Consider the following 26576-nt stretch of genomic DNA (forward strand, 5'->3'; position numbering starts at 1 on the left):
TCCACAGTGTGTAGAATGAAGATCTGCTCCAGGTGGCTGATGTCTGGTGGACCATCAAGGATGATAGAAAAGTACTTTGCAGTGTGGATTTTTGCAACAATTTATTTGGTCAGTTGACTACTCATCAGATTCAGAAGCTCATTTTGTATGTCTTTCCCCAAGTAGTGTGTGTGTGTGTGTGTGTGTAGTTCCATCTTTGATTTTAGCCAAGTGCTCCTGCATGACTGGTTTTAGCAAACCTTGAACACTATTGTAAAGTGTTGTATTACTAGTTACTATAGCTAACTAACTTTGGGTGGTGATTTGTGATGTGCTAACCGATGTGTGTGAAGGGTTAGCAGCCTGATGGACCACACACACAGAAGAGCCAGCTTTACCTTCCGCTTCGTGCCGCCTGGACGAGGCACAACAGCTTTGAGTAATTACATGAAATTAGATTCAACTTTATTGTCATTGTGCAGAGTACAGTAGAGCCAATGAAATACAGAAGCATCTAACCGGAAGTGCAAAGACCTATATAAATATATTCAAATATAAAACATTACTGTTGTAAGCTGCAACTTGACTCGTCCGTGCGTGTAAACAGTGCTTACGGCTCATGGATCACTCCTGGCGGACTCTACACCAGACGGCTTTGGGTTACCAGAGCTTTAACCACCACTACCACACTGGTCCACAGCCCTACCTTAACACCTCATGTTGGAAAGAAAAAATGAAATACTATATTTTTATACCACAGTATGCATATGCGCACACGTGATTGTGCATATTTACATGTATAAATGAACTCCATGCTTCAAATATGCCCATACGGTGAATCTTTTACTTGAGTTTTCTGTTGTATGTTGACTGCATGCTCTTCCTGTGACATCATCACTCACACCCCAACATGAGTTAACACAAAACGCTTGATGAGACTTCCCCTGAGTTGAAGATAGACATAAAGTGGAGGGAAAAAAATGGTAATGATGCAAAACAACGATTTGCTTAATTTAAAAGGTTTAGATCCGCAGGGCTTATGGAAGCGCCTGAAAATACTGGCATCTCCCGACAGGAACCTCATGGTGTGAAGACCCAAACCTGGGGGGCTTCGTCTTCTGCCAATTCTTATGTGCGTACACATAATGCGTCCTCCTAAATACACTGAATAAAGGACGCAAAACATGGGATGCCTCCCAAGGATCCTTCAGATCTGGACGGCCTTCGACGGCCCTTACTGACGGGCAGACTTCCGATTGAGGACTCAATATCCAGTCCTCAATGGTACTGAAAAGATGCAGCTTCCTTTCCTATTTGGCTTCTGCACCATCAAACACTGCCAAGCGATTGTTGAATTGTAAAAATTTGGTTAGTTTTGCACTGGCAAGGCAAGTTTATTTTTGTAACGCACTTCATATACAGTAGTAATAGAAAGTGCTTGATCTCAAACATAGTCTGTAGACATGATGTGGGACTCAAGATTGGATGAAAACCTATTTCACCTATTTCAGAAACACCAGCTACAATTTGGCAAAGATTTGCACTGAGTTTGGCTTGGCCCAATTGGAAGATGGGAAAGACGGCCAAACGGATGTCAGCAGTAAATGTAGTGTAACTGGAGATGTCCTAAATGTGTTGATGATCGGAGACTATATGCCATGGCTGTGCCATTTCACAACCTTCTACCCTGTGGTTAATTGGGCATAGATTCCCTTGGCAGAAAAGTGACTAATAAACACTTTTTGGGGCATTACACATCTTTGGGACTTGATGCCTATAATAATGGGTATTTTCCTGCTTCATTGTCTTTCATACAGATATTTACACACAGAGACAAAATATGTGCAAAAAGAAAACCAATAAAAAAAGATGATAAAAGATAAGAGAGAACTTTGTAAACAAAGGAAGACAAAGTAAATGTGACCCAGCAAACGCACAGTTACGGAAGCACAGCATGAGCAGGTCTATGAGGAGAGCGGGGCCGGATGTAGAAGACGGTTCACTCCTTCAGAGAGAAAGTGTTCTGGTGGAGCAGAGCCCATTCGGTGGACCACCGCTGAAATACACAATGACATATTAAAACACACACAAAAAGAAAGACAGCAGATGTGCAAACTCTTAACACATTGCTCGTTGCATAACTGAGGACTTGGCAAATATCGTCCCGTTTGCTAGCATGAGTCAAAGGAGCCAACCACCATGTCTCTACGGTGTTCTGATGCAAAAATATAGGTTTTGCTAAACGGTTGTTAGGGTACTGTTTGGTTGCTAGGGAGTGGCTTGTCAGCTGTCAATGATAATACTCCAAAGGCTGCTTGTCAGAATGAATCATATAAACCGACTGCAATCCCTCTATAACATTCGGATTTAAAGATATCCCTCTTTGGGTTTGTGTTGCTAGGGTGCTCGACAATGGTTGCTAGAGCGTGGCTAGGAATTGTTGAAGGTGATTTGTGATTGGCTGTTTACTGCTCCCCCTCGTGGGGTTTCTATGACACTTCTATCCAAAGATAGATGTTCTTAGACAGCCTGTCAGCCTCTTCAAATGTGGAAATCTACGAAATCCTCGCTCAGACTTATGACTCGCCTAAGTTTTTTGCAGTGTTAAGTCTGCGGGATCTTTCGCTGGCCGGACGAACATCGTACCCCTGATCACTTATAAAAGACATAACACACCTCTCCTCAATAATCCGCACAATTTGACGCCTCATTCACGGGTCTGTGACAAACAGGACTAATGCAGGAAACTATTGCGAAACAAAATAACATCGTTATGAGCCTAAAGCCTGTTTTTGAGCCTGTTTTTCACCAATAAAGAGTGGTTGGATCATGTCAATGACCTTTCCACTTAATTCCTGCAGTCAGAATTATATGAAAAGTGGGTTGATTTGTGTTTGTATGTTGTGTAGTTCAGGAGTTATGGAAATCAGCATTTTCCGCCACTCGCGTTCACATCGCTTCAAGATGGCCGCCAAACGAACCACATGGGTCATTAGTTGACCTTGGCAACATCAGAAATTCTTAACTAGACACCATTAGGGCCCGAAAAAACAGGTTACAAAAAACTGCAAAAGGGTACATGGGGACCTATTTCTACAATGTTTACACTTGGGAATCATGAATGGCATAATAGCAGCCAATGAACAATAAACTAGGATAAGAGAACTTATTTTAACATAAAGATCTTACATAACCTTAAATTTTCTATGATGTTAATCCCAGACACTCATTATTTCATTGAACTGCAGAGGAAGACTTCTATTTGATCTCGTATTGTTTGTGTTTTATTCCCACCATGTACAAGGAACTCACCCAACTCTCTTTGGGCTGGAAAGTGTTTTCCGGGGTCCCTCTGCAGTCGAATCTCCTTCACGGAGAAGATGGAGGTAGCTGTGGGCACAGAATTTAAAAACTGTTTATAATAATTATAACATTTCAACAGTGAATGTATGACATAAATGTGTAGTTAATAGTAATAATTCTGTTCAAGATTGTTTCTTACAAGCAGAAACTGCCAACTTGACTTATGATGTTCCCAAATGTTTTGATGAATGAGATGTATGTGTAGCATCACATCTTACAAACATATATTTGTGAATCTACTCAATATGAACTTTAAAATAAGCTTATACCACTTTAATATTACTAGTATGAAATTCTTACTGTCATCCAGGTCCTGTACTTTGTCTCCCAATTCTCTGAAATAAATGTGCCGAAGAGCCACTTCTGCAGAAATACGCCGGCTTGCTTCAAACTACAAAATCACATTCATCTAGAGTGAATATGTTGCTTTTGCAGAACCAAAGCACCACCAAAACAATGTTCTTCTACAAAACACATGCAGATTTATTTAACCATTAGCGGGCCAAAAGTTACGTAGTGTACCTTTAAGAATAAAATAAGGACATGGGAATCAATGAAAGTCCAAACGTATCTTTCATAATAATGAACACACTAATCTGGTCAAGCAAAATATACATTATTAAAGTAGACATCGATCAAAAACCTGTCGACCTCTGAGGCTTTCTTTGCAAGGGCAAAAGCGAATTCATACTTTACCTGTAAGAACTGGCATAGCAGATCATGACCGTCATTGGTGATCCTGTAGAACAAAATCACACAACACATATTATAGCTCTAGCTTCCCGTCCCAAGGTGAGACATGTTAGCGGTAGTGCTTCGAGGGCTCTGGCGTAATCTGGTGTCCTTGTTCCTCTGCCTTTTCCTTTGCTATTGAATTGGGACTAGTTTGTCTCTCTGTTTTCTGTGTGTCAAACATGACCCTGTTCAGGTGTGGGTACTAGAAACCTTTCCCAACAAAAATGTGATCTAACAATTTACCTCATATATAGATCCCAAAATATATATAATCCTCAAAGCAAGCAGGCCTTTCACACACCTGGGTGCATGAGTGATCAGAGGCTCCCCGTCGTAATGCGGGAAGTTGAATGAAAGGAAGTTTTCATTGGTATTGACTCCTGGCCAAGAGTCCTCAGTAGGAGAACCTGGAGATGACATGAGATTAGGGCTGAACGATATTCGATTTTAACATCGACATCGCGATGTGCGAGTGAGCGATAGTCACATCGCCGGAACATGCGATGTGAAGGGTAGTAGCACAGTACAGTAGCACCAGCGGGAGATATTAAATACGCTTCATGAGGCACGCGCGCGGTCTCTTGCTCTCTCTGCCGTGCACGCGCTGCACGGTTTGGAGCAGTCTCTGTCTCGCGGGCGCGCTCGCTCTAGATTCCGGAGATTTTAACTAATTCGCGGGCATCAGCCGCTATCAATATGCGGGAGACTCCCGGAACTTCCGGGAGACTTGGGATGTCTGTATTTCTATACTGAAATAATATCTGCATTAGAATTATTGATTTTTCATTAGGCTATTTTTTTGGTGCCCCCTCAGCTCTTGATGGGAGCGGCGACGCTGACAGGCGGTATGGTGTAAACAAAGCTGCTGTTTAAATGTGTTCGGCTTTTCTGTTTACAGAAATGTTCTCTAATCTGTTTAGAAGATTTAATACAAAATATATTAAAGTTTTATATCATTTTGTTTATTTCATATGATTATGATGACCAACATCAACAGTTTTACTTTGGCACTTTGGCTAAGAAAAGTTGACTTAAAAGAATGTGAACCAAAATGCTTAAGTTGTTTTATAAAAAATATATTTATTTTAAGTTATATTGTTGTAAACCAATCAGGGGGTTGGTGTAAAGCTGCTGTTTTATTTAAAAATGTATTCTGCTTTTGTGTTTACAGAAATGTTCTAATTTTGAAATAAAATATTAAGTGACCTTTTTTGTCACTTGTAATGAAGCTTCCTTATTAGTGAAATTATTAATATCATGGAATGGTAATTATTGTCTTTAGCCTGGAGTTATGGCTCTCAATATCGCAATATATATCGTTGGGAAAAAAAATATCGCAATGTAATTTTTTCCCAATATCGTGCAGCCCTACATGAGATTATAATCAAAACACACTCAACTACAAGTACTTGCTTTCACTAGAGTCACCAGTAGGTGTTAGACATCTAAAGAAAAAATGGTAAAGTTGCTCAGATGTGTAAACGTGCCTGTCAGAAGTTTGGAAACAGAGTCTTGTATTGTTTATGAGAGACACAGGCTAGGTGATTTAACAGTGTGAAGGTTTACTTGGACCATACATGTACATGTTGGCACAAAACAAAATCTCTATTGAAAAACGCCAGCCTGTAGTTGTCTTGAGAAAGGAGGGCTATATAGCATGCATAACACCACAGCTCTTACCCAAGATACGAAATATAAGATGAAGTTCATCCTCCACTGTGGACCCAGGGAAGAGGGGGCGTCCAGTGATCATTTCATAGAATATGCAGCCTACACCCCTATGTGAATGAAGCAAAGCAGACAGACAGAATAAAATGTCTTTTTGAGAAATGCATGAAAGGCAAAATCCTGATATGTTACCCAGGCCAAATAGAGAGTGTGGTGAACTTAAGCCAAGTAGCAAGGGATGATGGAAAAGAGTTGAAACATCCAGCCTGACACCACTGAGCAAAGCTCTTCTCTAGTCATTTAAACAATACCCATAAAACACTCATGCACACAATTTAGGGTTTTCTCTTGGGTCAAGTAACCGTCCCGCAGAGTTCAGCTCCAGTCAAACACACCTGCACCTGAATACAGTATACCGTAGAAACAGGACAGGTGTAATGAACTAATGAACTACCAAGGATATTAACTACAGAACAAATGACAGCGCACATCTATAGGCAAACAGAAACTGAACAAAAACACTGACACTAAACACAACAGAAGCATAACCCTGACACAAATATTATATTAGTGTATTATAAATATCTCAAGTCATGAAACTCTAGATAAGTTCTTTACATGCAATCACATCATTACCGCATGACACAAGCTGATTGCCTCTGCTGATCCTGCAGCCAATGAGATTGCTTGCTCAACATTTAAATTGTGTGGTTCAGAGTTTGCTGCAGACTATTCCTGTGACGCAGAGTTCCTCTAAACCCCTCCACCTGCCTAGATCTGCCTCGGGATTTACTGGTGTAGTCTAAAGTATTCAACCCCCATAGCAAATCAGGTTTATTGGCAAAATGTACAGACTTTCAGCTGTTAGGAATGAACAAACCTAACAAGAGAAACTTTTATGGCTTGAGCTGGAACACATGACATATCTGAACTGCCGAGGTCTGTCGAGGGTCACGTTTTAGAGCAAGTTAGAAATAAGTCAAAAGAATGGTCCAAAAAGTTGAGAAGATATCATCGCCCTTCACAAGCAAGGACCAGGACACAGAAAGAGAGTGAAGGCACTAAATGCTCCTCGAGACACCGCTAGAAGCATAGTTCATGTTAAAGGATCATTGGTTACACGACCTGGACGGGGCAGAAAGAGGAAGATATCAGCGGCTGAACCCAGAGTTCTGAGAAGGCCGGTTCAGGATCACCCTGGAGTGACTGCAGAAGACCAGCAGCGAGATCTGGCGGCCACAGGCTCTGAGGCTTCAGCTGCACAGGAACACTCGTACTAAACACAGCAGAGCTCCAGGACTACACCACTGCTGACACAAGAGCTCAAGAGAAGTGCTCAAATCATGTAAATAAGCCACAGGAGTTTAGGGCTTCTGTTCTATGGAGCGATGAAGCAGAACTGGATCTCTTCGGCCCTGTGGATCAGCGGTGTGTCTGAGGAGGAAGAATGAAGCGTGAGCTGTGAAGAGCTCTGTCTACAGTTCAGCGTGTGGAGCTCGTGATGCTCTGCGGCGGCTTTATATCCTCCGGCTCTGGAGACCTGCAGCGTGTGGAGCTCGTGATGCTCTGCGGCGGCTTTATATCCTCCGGCTCCTGCAGCGTGTGGAGCTCGTGATGCTCTGCGGCGGCTTTATATCCTCCGGCTCTGGAGACCTGCAGCGCGTGGAGCTCGTGATGCTCTGCGGCGGCTTTATATCCTCCGGCTCCTGCAGCGTGTGGAGCTTGTGATGCTTTATATCCTCCGGCTCTGGAGACCTGCAGCGTGTGGAGCTCGTGATGCTCTGCGGCGGCTTTATATCCTCCAGCTCTGGAGACCTGCAGTGTGTGGAGCTCGTGATGCTCTGCGGCGGCTTTATATCCTCCGGCTCCTGCAGCGTGTGGAGCTCGTGATGCTCTGCGGCGGCTTTATATCCTCCGGCTCTGGAGACCTGCAGCGTGTGGAGCTCGTGATGCTCTGCGGAGGCTTTATATCCTCCGGCTCTGGAGACCTGCAGCATGTGGAGATCGTGATGCTCTGCGGCGGCTTTATATCCTCCGGCTCTGGAGACCTGCAGTGTGTGGAGCTCGTGATGCTCTGCGGAGGCTTTATATCCTCCGGCTCTGGAGACCTGCAGCATGTGGAGATCGTGATGCTCTGCGGCGGCTTTATATCCTCCGGCTCTGGAGACCTGCAGCGTGTGGAGCTTGTGATGCTCTGCGGCGGCTTTATATCCTCCGGCTCTGGAGACCTGCAGCGTGTGGAGCTCGAGATGCTCTGCGGAGGCTTTATATCCTCCGGCTCTGGATACCTGCAGCGTGTGGAGCTTGTGATGCTCTGTGGCGGCTTTATATCCTCCGGCTCTGGAGACCTGCAGCGTGTGGAGCTCGTGATGCTCTGCGGCGGCTTTATTTCCTCCGGCTCTGGAGACCTGCAGCGTGTGGAGCTCGTGATGCTCTGCGGCGGCTTTATATCCTCCGGCTCCTGCAGCGTGTGGAGCTCGTGATGCTCTGCGGCGGCTTTATATCCTCCGGCTCTGGAGACCTGCAGCGTGTGGAGCTCGAGATGCTCTGCGGCGGCTTTATATCCTCCGGCTCTGGAGACCTGCAGCGTGTGGAGCTCGTGATGCTTTGCGGCGGCTTTATATCCTCCGGCTCCTGCAGCGTGTGGAGCTTGTGATGCTTTATATCCTCCGGCTCTGGAGACCTGCGGCGTGTGGAGCTCGTGATGCTTTATATCCTCCAGCTCTGGAGACCTGCAGCGTGTGGAGCTCGTGATGCTCTGCGGCGGCTTTATATCCTCCGGCTCTGGAGACCTGCGGCGTGTGGAGCTCGTGATGCTTTATATCCTCCAGCTCTGGAGACCTGCAGCGTGTGGAGCTCGTGATGCTCTGCGGCGGCTTTATATCCTCCGGCTCTGGAGACCTGCGGCGTGTGGAGCTCGTGATGCTTTATATCCTCCAGCTCTGGAGACCTGCAGCGTGTGGAGCTCGTGATGCTCTGCGGCGGCTTTATATCCTCCGGCTCCTGCAGCGTGTGGAGCTCGTGATGCTTTGCGGCGGCTTTATATCCTCCGGCTCTGGAGACCTGCAGCGTGTGGAGCTTGTGATGCTTTATATCCTCCGGCTCTGGAGACCTGCAGCGTGTGGAGCTTGTGATGCTCTGCGGCAGCTTTATATCCTCCGGCTCCTGCAGCGTGTGGAGCTCGTGATGCTTTGCGGCGGCTTTATATCCTCCGGCTCTGGAGACCTGCAGCGTGTGGAGCTCGTGATGCTTTATATCCTCCAGCTCTGGAGACCTGCAGCGTGTGGAGCTTGTGATGCTCTGCGGCGGCTTTATATCCTCCGGCTCTGGAGACCTGCAGTGTGTGGAGCTCGTGATGCTCTGCGGCGGCTTTATATCCTCCAGCTCTGGAGACCTGCAGTGTGTGGAGCTCGTGATGCTCTGCGGCGGCTTTATATCCTCCGGCTCCTGCAGCGCGTGATGCTCTGCGGCGGCTTTATATCCTCCGGCTCTGGAGATCTGCAGCGTGTGGAGCTTGTGATGCTCTGCGGCGGCTTTATATCCTCCGGCTCTGGAGACCTGCAGCGTGTGGAGCTCGTGATGCTCTGCGGCGGCTTTATATCCTCCGGCTCTGGAGACCTGCGGCGTGTGGAGCTCGTGATGCTTTGTGGCGGCTTTATATCCTCCGGCTCTGGAGACCTGCAGCGTGTGGAGCTTGTGATGCTCTGCGGCGGCTTTATATCCTCCGGCTCTGGAGACCTGCAGTGTGTGGAGCTTGTGATGCTCTGCGGCGGCTTTATATCCTCCGGCTCTGGAGACCTGCAGCGTGTGGAGCTTGTGATGCTCTGCGGCGGCTTTATATCCTCCGGCTCTGGAGACCTGCAGTGTGTGGAGCTCGTGATGCTTTATATCCTCCGGCTCTGGAGACCTGCAGCGTGTGGAGCTTGTGATGCTCTGCGGCGGCTTTATATCCTCCGGCTCTGGAGACCTGCAGCGTGTGGAGCTTGTGATGCTCTGCGGCAGCTTTATATCCTCCGGCTCTGGAGACCTGCAGCGTGTGGAGCTCGTGATGCTCTGCGGCGGCTTTATATCCTCCGGCTCTGGAGACCTGCAGCGTGTGGAGCTCGTGATGCTCTGCGGCGGCTTTATATCCTCCGGCTCCTGCAGCGCGTGATGCTCTGCGGCGGCTTTATATCCTCCGGCTCTGGAGATCTGCAGCGTGTGGAGCTTGTGATGCTCTGCGGCGGCTTTATATCCTCCGGCTCTGGAGACCTGCAGCGTGTGGAGCTCGTGATGCTCTGCGGCGGCTTTATATCCTCCGGCTCTGGAGACCTGCAGCGTGTGGAGCTCGTGATGCTCTGCGGCGGCTTTATATCCTCCGGCTCCTGCAGCGTGTGGAGCTCGAGATGCTCTGCGGCGGCTTTATATCCTCCGGCTCTGGAGACCTGCAGCGTGTGGAGCTCGTGATGCTTTGCGGCGGCTTTATATCCTCCGGCTCCTGCAGCGTGTGGAGCTTGTGATGCTTTATATCCTCCGGCTCTGGAGACCTGCGGCGTGTGGAGCTCGTGATGCTTTATATCCTCCAGCTCTGGAGACCTGCAGCGTGTGGAGCTCGTGATGCTCTGCGGCGGCTTTATATCCTCCGGCTCTGGAGACCTGCGGCGTGTGGAGCTCGTGATGCTTTATATCCTCCAGCTCTGGAGACCTGCAGCGTGTGGAGCTCGTGATGCTCTGCGGCGGCTTTATATCCTCCGGCTCTGGAGACCTGCGGCGTGTGGAGCTCGTGATGCTTTATATCCTCCAGCTCTGGAGACCTGCAGCGTGTGGAGCTCGTGATGCTCTGCGGCGGCTTTATATCCTCCGGCTCCTGCAGCGTGTGGAGCTCGTGATGCTTTGCGGCGGCTTTATATCCTCCGGCTCTGGAGACCTGCAGCGTGTGGAGCTTGTGATGCTTTATATCCTCCGGCTCTGGAGACCTGCAGCGTGTGGAGCTCGTGATGCTTTGCGGCGGCTTTATATCCTCCGGCTCTGGAGACCTGCAGCGTGTGGAGCTCGTGATGCTCTGCGGCAGCTTTATATCCTCCGGCTCTGGAGACCTGCAGCGTGTGGAGCTCGTGATGCTTTATATCCTCCGGCTCTGGAGACCTGCAGCGTGTGGAGCTTGTGATGCTCTGCGGCGGCTTTATATCCTCCGGCTCTGGAGACCTGCAGTGTGTGGAGCTCGTGATGCTCTGCGGCCGCTTTATATCCTCCGGCTCTGGAGACCTGCAGCGTGTGGAGCTCGTGATGCTCTGCGGCGGCTTTATATCCTCCGGCTCTGGAGACCTGCAGCGTGTGGAGCTTGTGATGCTCTGCGGCGGCTTTATATCCTCCGGCTCTGGAGACCTGCAGTGTGTGGAGCTTGTGATGCTCTGCGGCGGCTTTATATCCTCCGGCTCTGGAGACCTGCAGCGTGTGGAGCTTGTGATGCTCTGCGGCGGCTTTATATCCTCCGGCTCTGGAGACCTGCAGTGTGTGGAGCTCGTGATGCTTTATATCCTCCGGCTCTGGAGACCTGCAGCGTGTGGAGCTTGTGATGCTCTGCGGCGGCTTTATATCCTCCGGCTCTGGAGACCTGCAGCGTGTGGAGCTTGTGATGCTCTGCGGCAGCTTTATATCCTCCGGCTCTGGAGACCTGCAGCGTGTGGAGCTCGTGATGCTCTGCGGCGGCTTTATATCCTCCGGCTCTGGAGACCTGCAGCGTGTGGAGCTCGTGATGCTCTGCGGCGGCTTTATATCCTCCGGCTCCTGCAGCGCGTGATGCTCTGCGGCGGCTTTATATCCTCCGGCTCTGGAGATCTGCAGCGTGTGGAGCTTGTGATGCTCTGCGGCGGCTTTATATCCTCCGGCTCTGGAGACCTGCAGCGTGTGGAGCTCGTGATGCTCTGCGGCGGCTTTATATCCTCCGGCTCTGGAGACCTGCGGCGTGTGGAGCTCGTGATGCTTTGTGGCGGCTTTATATCCTCCGGCTCTGGAGACCTGCAGCGTGTGGAGCTTGTGATGCTCTGCGGCGGCTTTATATCCTCCGGCTCTGGAGACCTGCAGTGTGTGGAGCTTGTGATGCTCTGCGGCGGCTTTATATCCTCCGGCTCTGGAGACCTGCAGCGTGTGGAGCTTGTGATGCTCTGCGGCGGCTTTATATCCTCCGGCTCTGGAGACCTGCAGTGTGTGGAGCTCGTGATGCTTTATATCCTCCGGCTCTGGAGACCTGCAGCGTGTGGAGCTTGTGATGCTCTGCGGCGGCTTTATATCCTCCGGCTCTGGAGACCTGCAGCGTGTGGAGCTTGTGATGCTCTGCGGCAGCTTTATATCCTCCGGCTCTGGAGACCTGCAGCGTGTGGAGCTCGTGATGCTCTGCGGCGGCTTTATATCCTCCGGCTCTGGAGACCTGCAGCGTGTGGAGCTCGTGATGCTCTGCGGCGGCTTTATATCCTCCGGCTCCTGCAGCGCGTGATGCTCTGCGGCGGCTTTATATCCTCCGGCTCTGGAGATCTGCAGCGTGTGGAGCTTGTGATGCTCTGCGGCGGCTTTATATCCTCCGGCTCTGGAGACCTGCAGCGTGTGGAGCTCGTGATGCTCTGCGGCGGCTTTATATCCTCCGGCTCTGGAGACCTGCGGCGTGTGGAGCTCGTGATGCTTTGTGGCGGCTTTATATCCTCCGGCTCTGGAGACCTGCAGCGTGTGGAGCTTGTGATGCTCTGCGGCGGCTTTATATCCTCCGGCTCCTGCAGCGCGTGATGCTCTGCGGTGGCTTTATATCCTCCGACTCTGGAGACCTGCAGCGTGTGGAAGCAGAGATGATCCACTGAAGGATCAGGAGATCCTGGGAGGAAACATCATGCCGTCAGTGAGGAAGATGAAGCTGGACCTTTAGCAGGACAATGATTCCGAGCATGCCTCAAACTCCACCCAGGCTTGGTTGCAGAAGAAGTGCTGGAAGATACAGTGGCAGCACAGTCACATAGACAATCTCTGGTGGGATTTGAAGAAGGCGGTTGCAGAATATTGCAAGAATATTACTGGATATATAACTGGATGCCATTGGTCATGAGGAACTGCTCAGATTAAAAGTTGCATTTTCAGGTGAATTCGGGGAAACCACTCGAAACATTTATTGGGTTTAAACTATTTCAATTACCTTTGGTTGATTTGTTCATTGCAAACAGCTGAAGGTAAATTTCGACAATAAACCTGATTTAAAATGGGGGGGGGGGTGAATAAATTCGATTACAACTGTATGTGTGTCGATTCATGCAGCATCAGCAGCATATCTTACATGCTCACAGCAGCAAGTGTGTGTGTGCGTGCGTATGTGTGGCCTCACCAGATGTCGATGGAGGTGAAGTACTCTGTTGATCCCAGCAGCACATCTGGAGGTCTGTACCAGAGAGTGACGACTTCATTAGAGAACGTCTTTGAGGGCACTGACTTTTCACGGGCAAGACCTACAGCAGACACACACAGACGTGATGTAAATCTGTAAACGTGATGAGTCTTGTTCGTTTCACACTGTACAGTTAATGCCAGTGGTGTCTCTGTCCATCAACAGATCAGTGTTGGTGTGTGTGAGTGACGGGTCCTACCAAAATCTGCCAGTTTGAGCTCTCCCCTGTCGCTGATGAGGAGGTTCTGAGGTTTCAGGTCTCTGTGCAAAACTTTCTGCCGATGGCAATAAGCTAGACCCCGCAGCAGCTGGAACAGGAAGATCTACAGGGTGGACACATCAACACAGTGAAGTCATTCCAACATTTGTTCCTTTACTGTTGTTAACCATGTTTTCATAGCAATCAATTTGGCTACGCAAAGGCTAATGTGCCACGCAGTCAGCACTGGAGTTAAAGCTCTTGTTCGTCCTTTCTCAGCCCTACATCTTCCTGATCTGCCCTTCAAAGAGTCTCCTCTGTGCCCTGCCGGTCGAGTTCGGTCCGGGGCTCGGCAAAACTTTTAGTTCCTTACATTTTAAAGCATAATTTCTTATGGTCAGGAAAGAAGTTATAGGAAGAGTTCACTTAAACAGATTGACATTTTAGCTGATTGTCACAGTAAATCTCTGTCTTAATCCATTCAGGCCACATGAAGCTGTGTTGTTTTCAGACATTTTCCCTGATGCAAAGTATTATACTCAATTTAAACTAAAATGACAGACTGTTAGAGGACATGTCTCCTCGACCTAACCTTTACATTATAAATGCTCATTATGCTCCCACAGTCCTCCAAATACTGTTTGAGATCCTTCTCCTGAAACACACAGAGAGCAGGTGTATCAGTAATACAGCAGATGGACAAAGTTAGAAATGCGATGAAGAACAATATCTCACACACCAAGTACTCAAAGACTAGTGTAAGGCACTTCTCTGTGTGAATGATGTCGTGGAGCGTGACAATGTTGGCATGTTTCAAGTTCTTCAGGAGAGACACTGACAGAGAGAGAAATATCATCAGATCAGCGTGACTTAAAACCTCACAAGAAGTGATGATTCTCTACACAGTCCGGCACTGTTACTCCAGTGTTGTCTTGTATAATCACAATAGCAATACACATCATGCACAGGGCCCAGACTTTCAACTTACTGTTCGCTTACTAGTCAAATATTGGTTTTAACAATGGCCAAACACATTTTTCTAGAAACAAATCAGTTTGTTGTTGTTTTGAGACTATTCCATAAAATATTGTGTGGAAAGACGAAAGTAGTGAGTCGCTAGTTAGAGAAACCGACTCTTCTCATCACGACTCAAGCTTCACTGAACTACAATCTAGACCGCAGCTCGATCAGTTTCACCAGATCAGTTTAATCATCCCTTAATGTTCTCAAACCTCTGAATGGCAGTGGATATTGTACCTTCACGTATGGCGGTGCAGGGTGCGCCTTCTTCATACTCCAGCCGGATCTCCTTCAGAGCCACTAGGTTATCCGTTAATTTACTACGACCCTTAAACACTGTGGCATATGTGCCCTACACACACACACACACACACACACACACACACACACACACACACACACACACACAAATGACTGATGTGCAATGGCATTTGCATTTATATAAAAATGGCAAATTGTAAAATGAGTTGAAGAGAACAATATCAACTGACAATTGGTGACATATTAAACAGTTCTAATGCAAGGTCAAACATTCAATCAAATTAATTTAGTTTAGTTCAACAGAAACTGTCATCAACTGTGGAGAAGATTGGAGCTGGTCAGAATCTCACCTCTCCCAGTTTGTCCAGTTTGACATATGACTCTAGTTTGCCAAAGCCGATTTCTGACTGAAAAGAAAACAAGTCTCAGTGATTAGCTGGCCATATCTAATCATGTATTTTTGTCTGTGACCTAATGTAAACAATAATCAAAGGTGTAGTGAACCTTGGCATCCACAAGGAGATCGGAGATAAACCCCCGGTTTCACATACAAGGCTTAATCTAGTCCCAGACTAAATGCTGGTTTGATCTGGTTTAACTGAAAGCATATCTTAACATATATCAGTGCCATTGTTTTGTCTCAAGATTCACACCAGTAATGTTTTTTTTTCTAAGACACGTTTATAAGAGCTCCTTAAATGTCCTAATTGAACTTCGGCCTAACCCTGTCTGACAGAATAGATACAGAAATAGAATATAAATGCATTCTACACATTTGATGATGTCATACAGATCACGACAAAGAAAGACTTACAAGTGACGTTCTGCGAAACCTTCGACTTAGCGGTTTGTCAAATGGGGGGCTGTTTGTGGCAAATTTTTTTAGGTAACCCTCCGGCAAACGAATATCCGCTGGCAGTGAAAGACGTTTATTGATTTCCTGAAGGGGAGAAAACATATAATGTGTCAAAGAGCAGTTGTATGGGGCAGATAAATATATCTTGATAGAGTGCTGAAGGAAGGGCACTTGTCAATGTCACCTGGTGACCACATCATAGTGCTGGACAACTTTAATGCCCATGTTGGGGACGACAGAGAGATAAGGAGGAGAGTAAATGGGAGGGACGGCCTGCCTGATCCAAACACAAATGGTATTGTTGGACTTCTGTGTTGTTGTCCATAACAAACACCATGTTCGAACATAAGGTGTAGCTGTTTCATAAGTTCTCAGGCAGGCACAAAGGTAACAGAGCAAACAGAGAGAACCAACCATAACAGAATATGATAGAATATACACTTTACAGAATGCCCCTCAGAGGACTGAGGTGGAGCTGGTGGGACTGAGGATCGAGGCGGAGCCAGAGGGATGAGGGAGCCCGGTGTAGCCGTAAGGACGATGGCTCATGGTGGAGCTGGTGGGACTGAGGATCGAGGCGTAGCCGGTGGGATGAGGGAGCCCGGTGTAGCCGTAAGGACGATGGCTCATGGTGGAGCTGGTGGGACTGAGGATCGAGGCGTAGCCGGTGGGATGAGGGAGCCCTATGGTGACGTAAGGACGATGGCTCATGGTGGAGCTGGTGGGACTGAGGATCAAGGCGGAGCCAGAGGGATGAGGGAGGCCGGTGGAGCCGTAAGGACGATGGCTCATGGTCGAGCTGGTGGGACTGAGGATCGAGGCGGAGCCAGAAGGATGAGGGAGTCCGGTGTAGCCGTAAGGACGATGGCTCATGGTGGAGCTGGTGGGACTGGGCATCGAGGCGTAGCCGGTGGGATGAGGGAGCCCGGTGGAGCCGTAAGGACGATGGCTCATGGTGGAGCTGGTGGGACTGAGGATCAAGGCGGAGCCAGATGGATGAGGGAGGCCGGTGGAGCCGTAAGGACGATGGCTCATGGTGGAGCTGGTGGGACTGAGGATCGAGGCGGAGCCAGAGGGATGAGGGAGTCCGGTGTAGCCGTAAGGACGATGGCTCATGGTCCATAACAAACACCATGTTCGAACATAAGGTGTAGCTGTTTCATAAGTTCTCAGGCAGGCACAAAGGTAACAGAGCAAACAGAGAGAACCAACCATAACAGAATATGATAGAATATACACTTTACAGAATGCCCCTCAGAGGACTGAGGTGGAGCTGGTGGGACTGAGGATCGAGGCGGAGCCAGAGGGATGAGGGAGCCCGGTGTAGCCGTAAGGACGATGGCTCATGGTGGAGCTGGTGGGACTGAGGATCGAGGCGTAGCCGGTGGGATGAGGGAGCCCGGTGTAGCCGTAAGGACGATGGCTCATGGTGGAGCTGGTGGGACTGAGGATCGAGGCGTAGCCGGTGGGATGAGGGAGCCCTATGGTGACGTAAGGACGATGGCTCATGGTGGAGCTGGTGGGACTGAGGATCAAGGCGGAGCCAGAGGGATGAGGGAGGCCGGTGGAGCCGTAAGGACGATGGCTCATGGTCGAGCTGGTGGGACTGAGGATCGAGGCGGAGCCAGAAGGATGAGGGAGTCCGGTGTAGCCGTAAGGACGATGGCTCATGGTGGAGCTGGTGGGACTGGGCATCGAGGCGTAGCCGGTGGGATGAGGGAGCCCGGTGGAGCCGTAAGGACGATGGCTCATGGTGGAGCTGGTGGGACTGAGGATCAAGGCGGAGCCAGATGGATGAGGGAGGCCGGTGGAGCCGTAAGGACGATGGCTCATGGTGGAGCTGGTGGGACTGAGGATCGAGGCGGAGCCAGAGGGATGAGGGAGTCCGGTGTAGCCGTAAGGACGATGGCTCATGGTGGAGCTGGTGGGACTGAGCATCGAGGCGTAGCCGGTGGGATGAGGGAGCCCGCTGGAGCCGTAAGGACGATGGCTCATGGTGGAGCTGGTGGGACTGAGGATCAAGGCGGAGCCAGATGGATGAGGGAGGCCGGTGGAGCCGTAAGGACGATGGCTCATGGTGGAGCTGGTGGGACTGAGGATCGAGGCGGAGCCAGAGGGATGAGGGAGCCCGGTGGAGCCGTAAGGACGATGGCTCATGGTGGAGCTGATGGGACTGAGGATCGAGGCGTAGCCGGTGGGATGAGGGAGTCCGGTGTAGTCGTAAGGACGATGGCTCATGGTGGAGCTGGTGGGACTGAGGATCAAGGCGTAGCCAGAGGGATGAGGGAGGCCGGTGGAGCCGTAAGGACGATGGCTCATGGTCGAGCTGGTGGGACTGAGGATCGAGGCGGAGCCAGAGGGATGAGGGAGTCCGGTGTAGCCGTAAGGACGATGGCTCATGGTGGAGTCCGGTGTAGCCGTAAGGACGATGGCTCATGGTGGAGCTGGTGGGACTGAGCATCGAGGCGTAGCCGGTGGGATGAGGGAGCCCGGTGTAGTTGTAAGGACGATGGCTCATGGTGGAGCTGGTGGGACTGAGGATCGAGGCGGAGCCAGAGGGATGAGGGAGTCCGGTGTAGCCGTAAGGACGATGGCTCATGGTGGAGCTGGTGGGACTGAGCATCGAGGCGTAGCCGGTGGGATGAGGGAGCCCGGTGGAGCCGTAAGGACGATGGCTCATGGTGGAGCTGATGGGACTGAGGATCGAGGCGTAGCCGGTGGGATGAGGGAGTCCGGTGTAGTCGTAAGGACGATGGCTCATGGTGGAGCTGGTGGGACTGAGGATCAAGGCGGAGCCAGATGGATGAGGGAGGCCGGTGGAGCCGTAAGGACGATGGCTCATGGTGGAGCTGGTGGGACTGAGGATCAAGGCGGAGCCAGATGGATGAGGGAGGCCGGTGGAGCCGTAAGGACGATGGCTCATGGTGGAGCTGGTGGGACTGAGCATCGAGGCGTAGCCGGTGGGATGAGGGAGCCCGGTGGAGCCGTAAGGACGATGGCTCATGGTGGAGCTGGTGGGACTGAGGATCAAGGCGGAGCCAGATGGATGAGGAAGGCCGGTGGAGCCGTAAGGACGATGGCTCATGGTCGAGCTGGTGGGACTGAGGATCGAGGCGGAGCCAGAGGGATGAGGGAGTCCGGTGTAGCCGTAAGGACGATGGCTCATGGTGGAGCTGGTGGGACTGAGCATCGTGGCGTAGCCGGTGGGATGAGGGAGTCCGGTGTAGCCGTAAGGACGATGGCTCATGGTGGAGCTGGTGGGACTGAGGATCGAGGTGGAGCCAGAGGGATGAGGGAGCCCGGTGGAGCCATAAGGACGATGGCTCATGGTCGAGCTGGTGGGACTGAGGATCGAGGCGGAGCCAGAGGGATGAGGGAGGCCGGTGGAGCCATAAGGACGATGGCTCATGGTGAAACTGGTGGGACTGAGGATCGAGGCGGAGGCGATGGGATGAGGGAGTCCGGTGTAGCCGTAAGGACGATGGCTCATGGTGGAGCTGGTGGGACTGAGGATCGAGGCGGAGCCAGAGGGATAAGGGAGCCCGGTGGAATCATAAGGATGATGGCTCATGGTGGAGCTGGTGGGACTGAGGATCGAGGTGGAGCCAGAGGGATGAGGGAGCCCGGTGGAGCCATAAGGATGATGGCTCATGGTGAAACTGGTGGGACTGAGGATCGAGGCGGAGCCGATGGGATGAGGGAGTCCGGTGTAGCCGTAAGGACGATGGCTCATGGTGGAGCTGGTGGGACTGAGGATCGAGGCGGAGCCGAGGGATGAGGGAGTCCGGTGTAGCCGTAAGGACGATGGCTCATGGTGGAGCTGGTGGGACTGAGGATCGAGGCGGAGCCGATGGGATGAGGGAGTCCGGTGTAGCCGTAAGGACGATGGCTCATGGTGGAGCTGGTGGGACTGAGGATCGAGGCGGAGCCGATGGGATGAGGGAGTCCGGTGTAGTCGTAAGGACGATGGCTCATGGTGGAGCTGGTGGGACTGAGGATTGACCAATTTGGCGAACTCACAGACGATGGTGAGGAAGTATGATTTCAAAGGTGGATTTGGCATTGTGATGTCCGACATATGTGAGCATAGCCCCCTTTGGCACTAAGAAACTACAAGTTTGGACACTCTGAGATCCTTCGGGGGATATAAAAGAACGTCAGTCTTGAGACACAGCATTTGCCTAATTTAATATATAATTTGGGCTCAACGTATGTGTGTGTCTCTACCTGTTGGAATGTTCGTTACTCACTTATGATTGTACATGCATTACCTCATTAGAGAGGCGCTGCTGAAGGTTGCGCATTCGCACTCTTACAGGACTCTGAACTTCATCAGAGGAGGTTCCTGAAGCTTGATCACTTTCTCCATCCGACCACATTTTCCCATGGACTACACCTGTCAACACACACACACACACACACACACACACACACACACACACACACACACACACACACACACACACTTTATAATCAATGATGTCTTGTACTGTATTTCATTGCACATCATACAAGTGAAAAAAAATTGAAAACCCAGTTATGACCATGATATTTTACCTATGATTTATGGCTGCTTACAGATTCTAATGTTGAGTAACCATGTCAGGTGACCAAAAGTTCAGGTAATTGATCTGGAGTCTAAATTGAACAAACAACTAGAAATCATTAATTTCTTCATTTCTGAGAGTTGTCAACTTAAGGCAATATGAGGCAACTGTTGGAAATTCACCAGAGTTGAGCCGCTGAATTAAGCATAGTTGAAATAGTCGTGACCTTCACACATTAGTTCTGGACTTCCCTCTATTTAAACACATTTACAAAGCAATGCACAAAAAGGAACAACTACAAGACAACATCTGGCTATATCAGTGCGAGAGAAACAAGGTCATTTATACAGTTGATAATATAAAAGTCCACAGCGACTCTAAAGCTAATTTGTTATTGCATATGATCTGTATTAATTAATACTGTACGGTATACGCTGCATTTAAACTAAAAGCTTAATTGTTAAAATATAATTGGTTGTGTGAATGCAAGCAATACAAAAAGAAAGAGAGTAAACAGAACATTTGTTTTTAATATGATGCTACTGTAGTTGGCCAGGAGATGGGAGTTACAGAACAATACATTTGAAGAAGGGCGGGGCCGAGAGCCATGGGAACAGAGCGAGTGTTAATGCGTCCCAGCGGCCAAACCGGTCACAGCGGTCACACCGGCCCCGAGTCCCACGGAGGAACTCCTGAAGGATAGAGGAGGAGTGAGCAGTGAAGGACGAGAGAGAACCAGGTCTGGCACTTTATGTTGTGGTTTTGTTTTAGTTTATGTGACAGTCGTCCATGAGGGGCTGCCGCTTTACTTTCGTTTTGTTTTGTTCTTTATGTTCATTTTATTAATAAATTCATTCCTGAACTTGAACTTTGTTACAGTATAGTTGAGTTTCTGGCTTACAGGCTCAGAAAATTCGGAGTGATACATACATACCTTCACTATGTGCACCAAAAGTGCAGCAGATGGACGCCCATCAGATACAAAATGGTGTTATTGTAATAAGTTGTTAATCGCAAATCATACACCTCACAAGGTTGTTTCCAAAATAGTCCCATACAATAGAACAGGGGCCGTATGTATAAAGCCGCTCAGACTAATATTTTAGTCTTAAGTGTGTCAAAATTCGAGGGTTCTAACTGTTAAGACCAGGTCTCAGATCCTGAATAATTGAAGAGTGCTGGAGAGGTATCCTAACCTAGTTAGGAGTAACAAGATGGCAGCAGAGCGGAGACACACACTTACCATCGAAGCAGGAGTTATTTGATAGCAGGGTGTTGGTAAAACGATACAGGCATCTTCATCAAGGTACTCTTTTTGTAACTGACCTTCTAAGTTATGTGATAACATATCCCACTCAACAAATCAATGCGCTAACTGCAGAAATGAAAGTAATAGTGAGTTCTTTGGCAGTGGGCTGGTGCAGATTTAGGCTCATCGTCCACAGTGAGCACTGACCACACCAAACATACAGTAGTGGACAAAAGTGGTGTCCAGAGGCGACATTTGTTTTAATGACCCTACAAGTTTGATTAATCCATCAAAACATTAGGAAAATATTTTATGTGGTTATTTTTTAAATATGAGGGAAAAACAAAACACTAAACTTGGTTATCTGACAAAATTATTTGGCAAAAAAGGCAACCAGCTACAGGTTTTATTTTACTATCCAAAAAAAAGAAGCTGACAGGGAAAAGCATACATTGACTACAACATATTTAGTGATTAATATTTCGTTGGTTCTCTCATTTTTGCCAATCTTTGCCAAAAATGATGTCAGCACAATGATGTTATTATCACAAATAAAACAATTTACTCCAAGCACAACTACGCAACATGCTTACAAAATCTTTAACACATTTAAAATATTTGAATGAAAGGTGATATGTAAATGTTTCTGGGCCGGACATCACTATTGGCCACTACTGTCTGACAGTTCATTGACGATTTTCCCCTTGTGTCTTGATAGTATAGAGAGAACAGGAAGTGAGGCGGGAGAGAGAGCGGGGACGGGATCGAGGAAGGTCCACGAGCCGGGACTCGAACTCGGGTCGCCTGAAGCACAACGGCGCTATATCAGCGCTGCCCGCGAGGCTATCGGCAGCGACAGAAACAAGCCACTTCCATGAGGATCTCCGGCTTGCCTGGAGTTGTTGGAGCCGCTGATGGAAGTCGTATCATGGCTCTATTCTACACGGACGAAAGCGCTGTGATTGGTCTGCTAGAAACAGGGTTTCACACGCTCCCTCTGCGTGTAATTTAGCGTCAACGCGGACAACCATGCAGAAGTATAAATCAGCCTTTAGTTCACAACTCTTAAGAATCAGTCTGAAAGTTGCTTTTAGCTTCTTTATAATAGTCTCCTACTCTTAGACAAGTCCCGGTTTTTACTAAGAATATTTTGACACTTAAGTCAAAGCTTAAGACTATTCTTACAAGCATTTGAGAAGTTTGGTTCCTGAAAGCACAGAGTTCATCCTCACAGACACTAGAGTGAGGCAGTGGCGCCGCCAGGGGGTGGCCAGGGGTGGCCGTGGCCACCCTTGGCCGACTCCTGGCCACCCCACTGGCCACCCCACTGGCCAGTATACATTTTAGTAGCATCAGTTGTCCATTTTATCCCTAATGCACAGCCAGGCAGGCAAGCCGCTCTAGACTTTCGATCGCACACAGTAGCCCGCCCCTCCCCCGCCCCTCCGTACATGCCGCTGTTGCGCGCTCAGACAGCAACAGCTCAGCGCGTGCCCGTCGGTCAACAATTTTAAAAGAAGAAGACGAAGACTACCGGTAAGTAAATAAGTAAAAAATATTCTTTAGTAAAAGAAGACGGGGAATTATGTGTCGTGACGTGCTTTTTAAGTGCCAAATGGTTACAGTATACTGTTACAGCAGCTTTTTGATGCGTCTTTGACATGTTTTGATAAGAGTTACCTAGTTAACGTTGTTAGCTGGTGCATGTATATGTGTAACGGAGTTTAAATAATGCTGTTAAATTCATGCATTAATTGGGAAAACTCGACATTGGCTGTTGCATCACTCGCATTTGTGTGCGTGATATTGCGGGCGGAGCTACGTCACCACAGCAGAGTCTCACATCTCTCACTGCTGGTAAGTCGCATCAATAAGAGCTGCGTCATAAAAACAGAGTTTAGATTGTTTTCAAGTGCAAGGTTGGACTTTATAAACTACACACAAGTTTACTTCATGTGTCTGTTAGTTCCAAGTTCTGTCAGTCGAGTCATATGTGTTATTTGCAATGATGAAATGGAGTGTGTGTATGTATTAACCTGCTTGTGAACTCTGTTTATTTCATTTAAGAAATTCATGCAACGTGATGCACTGTCCGTTAAATATAACACAATAAACCAAAGTATATCAGTAGGAGTTTCCTTAAGTCTTTCTGATAGTTTTCTTCAGGCCGGTTTACTACAACAGTAGAATACAATTCATAAATTATGGTTTATTGTTTTGGTGTGCCACCCCAAGATTTTAAGTGGCCCCATCTGGCCACCCCTATGAAAAATTTCTGGAGGCGCCACTGGAGTGAGGAGATCAAGAGCTCCAGGAGAACATTACAGCTGCGCGATCAGGGTTTGAGCTAACGTGCAGAGAACAGAGAGCATGCTGGGGCTGTCAGACTGTCCTAAACAAGACCGTGTTGTGTGAACACTGATCAGTGCTTAAAGGAGTGTGTGAGAGTGAGCTTCTGTTCTCACCGATGTCTCGAGTCAAGGGCGGCTCGTCCAGTCCGGTGTCTTCTGGAAGCTCGGAGAGACTGTCGTCCAGACGCCGGACGCTGTGCAGGCTCATGGACAGGCGCTTTTTAATGATCTTCATGCGGTCCATCAAGGATGCTGTGGGTTCAGTCACATGCACACACTCAGTAAATCTAGGGCCACAATCTGAGCCCGGAGTTAAATACTCAGGATCATCCCTCACACAGGACAGGGCGGTTCACAGATTGTTTTGGGAATATAATCTGTCGTGGATGATTTAGTCATCATGTTAATGTGAAGTCGACTCGAATCGTTTGTGAAGGGAATAGAATCATTTTCTCATTGCCACAAAAATTACTCTTACCCTTCCGGTAACCCATGTTTACATTGTACACTAGGGGGCGCTATACACTGTAAAAACATATATGATCTATAAGTTATAACAACATATGCTTTTACATTGCTTTTTTTAAATGTTACACAAGATTCAAATCATTTTTAAAAGTCAGTTAAATGCAATTTAAGTTGAAGTGACTTAAACATCCTAGTTGATTCTACTTAAAAATTTAAGTCAGCAACTTTTAGATCAAAACAGAGGCGAAGAAGATATAAGATAAACCAGGAGTTGTACGAGCAGGACTGCATCTACTCCATATTGCTTTAACATCGTTCTGAATCTGATTCTTTGATAAAAACGTGGTTTTCTCTGATTTTTCTTTTAAAATGAGCTTTTTTTAAAAACTTGCCCACATTCAAGTGTTGATAAAGAAAAGAATACATGAAGCTACAATAAGAGTAGTGTTTTTCTCCTTGCTGTAAATAAATGTTGAAAATAGATCTTCGCTTCAATTGTCTCCTTCACCTCAACGACCGAAGCGCATTATATTATTAAAACTAAGTGAACCGAACTTATACTATAATTATGAACTGAAAGGCTTTTTAAGTCATGTAGCGGAATAAATGTGTGTTGAACGGCAGAATCTGTGTTCTGCAAAGCTGCTGTGCTGGAAGATTATCCGTCAGTGTTTATGATAGTTTACTCAGAGCCCGACACACATGTGGATCTGAATGAAGAGCGAGGAGTGAAGGGTTAACAGGGCAGAACAACAGAACTGTGTGTATAATTAAGCAGATTTGGTCAAAAGGCCCTCATTTAACAAGCACTAAGTATGATGTTAATTAAATATACGTCCAGATTATGTTCATTCTACACACACTCGTACTATAGAATATACTTTTTAGTAGTCGTGAAGTAATTACTCAAAATAAGTATTTTGAATAAGTAGAGAGAGAGAGAGAGATAGAGAGATAGAGAGAGAGAGAGATAGAGAGATAGAGAGAGAGAGAGAGAGAGAGAGAGAGAGAGAGAGAGAGAGAGAGAGAGAGAGAGAGAGAGCATTAAGCATTTTTAAATTAGAAACCAGATTTATGGGACAGTTAATGTCCAGATTGTGTTGCTGATTTGAAATATGTTATTTAAATGTGAGTTTGCATCGCTGTTTTCAGGATTCCCTCATTTCATTAGACAGCCAACACTTCACAATGAGGTTCATTAGTTAACATTAGTTAACTACCTTATTAACATGAACTAAGAATGCACAATACTTCTACAGCATAATCTTGTTAAATATTAATTTGAACATTTACTAATGTGTTATTAAAAGCAAAGGTTGTATTTGTTAATTAATGCACTGCATGTGAACTATATGAACAACTGTATTTTTTACTAACATTAACGGAGATTAATAATTACTGTAACAAATGTATTGCTCATTGTTAATGTTAGTACATTAATGTTAACTAATGAACCTAGGCTAAAGTGTTGCCGTTTTACTGTGTAGAAGAGCAGCGTGGACATTCTTCAGCATTTCTCATATTGTGTTCTGAAGAAAGAGGTTAATTTAAACCTTTAAATGATAGTATTTAAGGATTGTGTTCTGAAAGCAAGTGTGTGTGTGTGTGTGTTGACATCTTGCCCCGTCCCGAAACGCATGCGTCATCATCCCATCTGCTGAAATCAATACATCATCATGCCAGGCTTTAATAAGCGCGTAATCCCGCATTAGCTGAGTTACACACCGCGAATCTACATTAGTCAGTAACTGTGTTTAAAGTTCATAACTGGACTGGCATGTGAAGCACATAATGCCCGAAACACCGCAGCCTACCTGCGGCAAACGCGACGCGACGCGCGTTCTCTTCACCGACGCTGCTCGCTGCACTCCGCCGTGTCACATCTACACCTCACTAACTCAGATCTACAGTGAGATAGGGGGGATGTTTGAGGAGTTCGAGCTGAATCACGGATGCTCGGATGAACGGACATTTCTCCGGTCCGGCCGGGACTCCTGGAGATCACGTGACCAGCGCTGCCCTGTGTGTGTGATGAAGCGTTACCGTGAACATCCCATATCGGAATCACCCCTCTTCACACACACACACGCTCTGGTGCACCAGCAATGTACCTACAATATTGTTTTTCATATATTTAACATTTAACGCAACATTTAAGTGCATTGTGCGCGCTTCTGCTGCTCTCACTAACAGGACTAGAGAAAGGTTCCGCCTCTTTTTGATATTCAATGAGGACGTATTTATTCGTAAATATAATAGTCAGCAACAATAATAATTTCCACACATGATCATTTAAAATATTACAAATTAATTATGTAACTTATTTTTCTTGTAAGAACTGTAAAGTTATTTTTGTATCTGAATTTTTAGTGAGTTGTATTTGGGTATGCTATAATACAACACCTTTATAAAAATTGCATTTAATGGCGCTTAATTTAAAAAATTTCACAAAATCAAACCCTTCAGACATGAGTAAAG

General features: G+C 47.7%; 1 protein-coding gene across 2 annotated transcripts; it reads right to left on the reverse strand.

The window, feature by feature from the left end:
• Nucleotides 1-425: 425 nt before the first annotated feature.
• LOC307002144 (cyclin-dependent kinase 16) lies at nucleotides 426-26214 on the reverse strand. 2 transcript variants are annotated; one of them, XM_079619447.1, is made up of 16 exons: nucleotides 25913-26213; nucleotides 23745-23882; nucleotides 19755-19879; nucleotides 15442-15567; nucleotides 14978-15034; nucleotides 14604-14718; nucleotides 14086-14180; nucleotides 13939-14001; nucleotides 13347-13470; nucleotides 13088-13208; nucleotides 5758-5855; nucleotides 4379-4484; nucleotides 4039-4081; nucleotides 3643-3733; nucleotides 3292-3369; nucleotides 426-2035 (listed from the first exon to the last, which is right to left on the reverse strand). In XM_079619447.1, the coding sequence occupies exons 2-16, from the start codon at nucleotides 23872-23874 to the stop codon at nucleotides 1944-1946; spliced, it is 1464 nt and encodes a 487-aa protein (XP_079475573.1). In that variant the 5' UTR covers nucleotides 23875-23882; nucleotides 25913-26213; the 3' UTR covers nucleotides 426-1943. The 2 variants fall into 2 exon arrangements, with proteins under 2 accessions (XP_079475573.1, XP_079475574.1); XM_079619448.1 differs by having other exon boundaries at nucleotides 434-2035; nucleotides 13945-14001; nucleotides 25913-26214.
• Between the last annotated feature and the right edge of the window lie 362 nt (nucleotides 26215-26576).

The sequence above is a fragment of the Phoxinus phoxinus genome (genome assembly GCF_949152265.1).
Source record: "Phoxinus phoxinus genome assembly, chromosome: 7".
NCBI classification, from domain to species: domain Eukaryota; kingdom Metazoa; phylum Chordata; class Actinopteri; order Cypriniformes; family Leuciscidae; genus Phoxinus; species Phoxinus phoxinus.

Excerpts from the sequence above, each read along its gene's own strand:
- LOC307002144 (XM_079619447.1), bottom strand. The coding sequence starts at position 23,874 with ATGGACCGCATGAAGATCATTAAAAAGCGCCTGTCCATGAGCCTGCAC. Across the intron at positions 4,485-5,757 it reads TCTTATATTTCGTATCTTGG|GTTCTCCTACTGAGGACTCT; the intron begins GTAAGAGCTGTG and ends TGTCATCTCCAG. Across the intron at positions 3,370-3,642 it reads AGTACAGGACCTGGATGACA|CTACCTCCATCTTCTCCGTG; the intron begins GTAAGAATTTCA and ends CTGTGCCCACAG.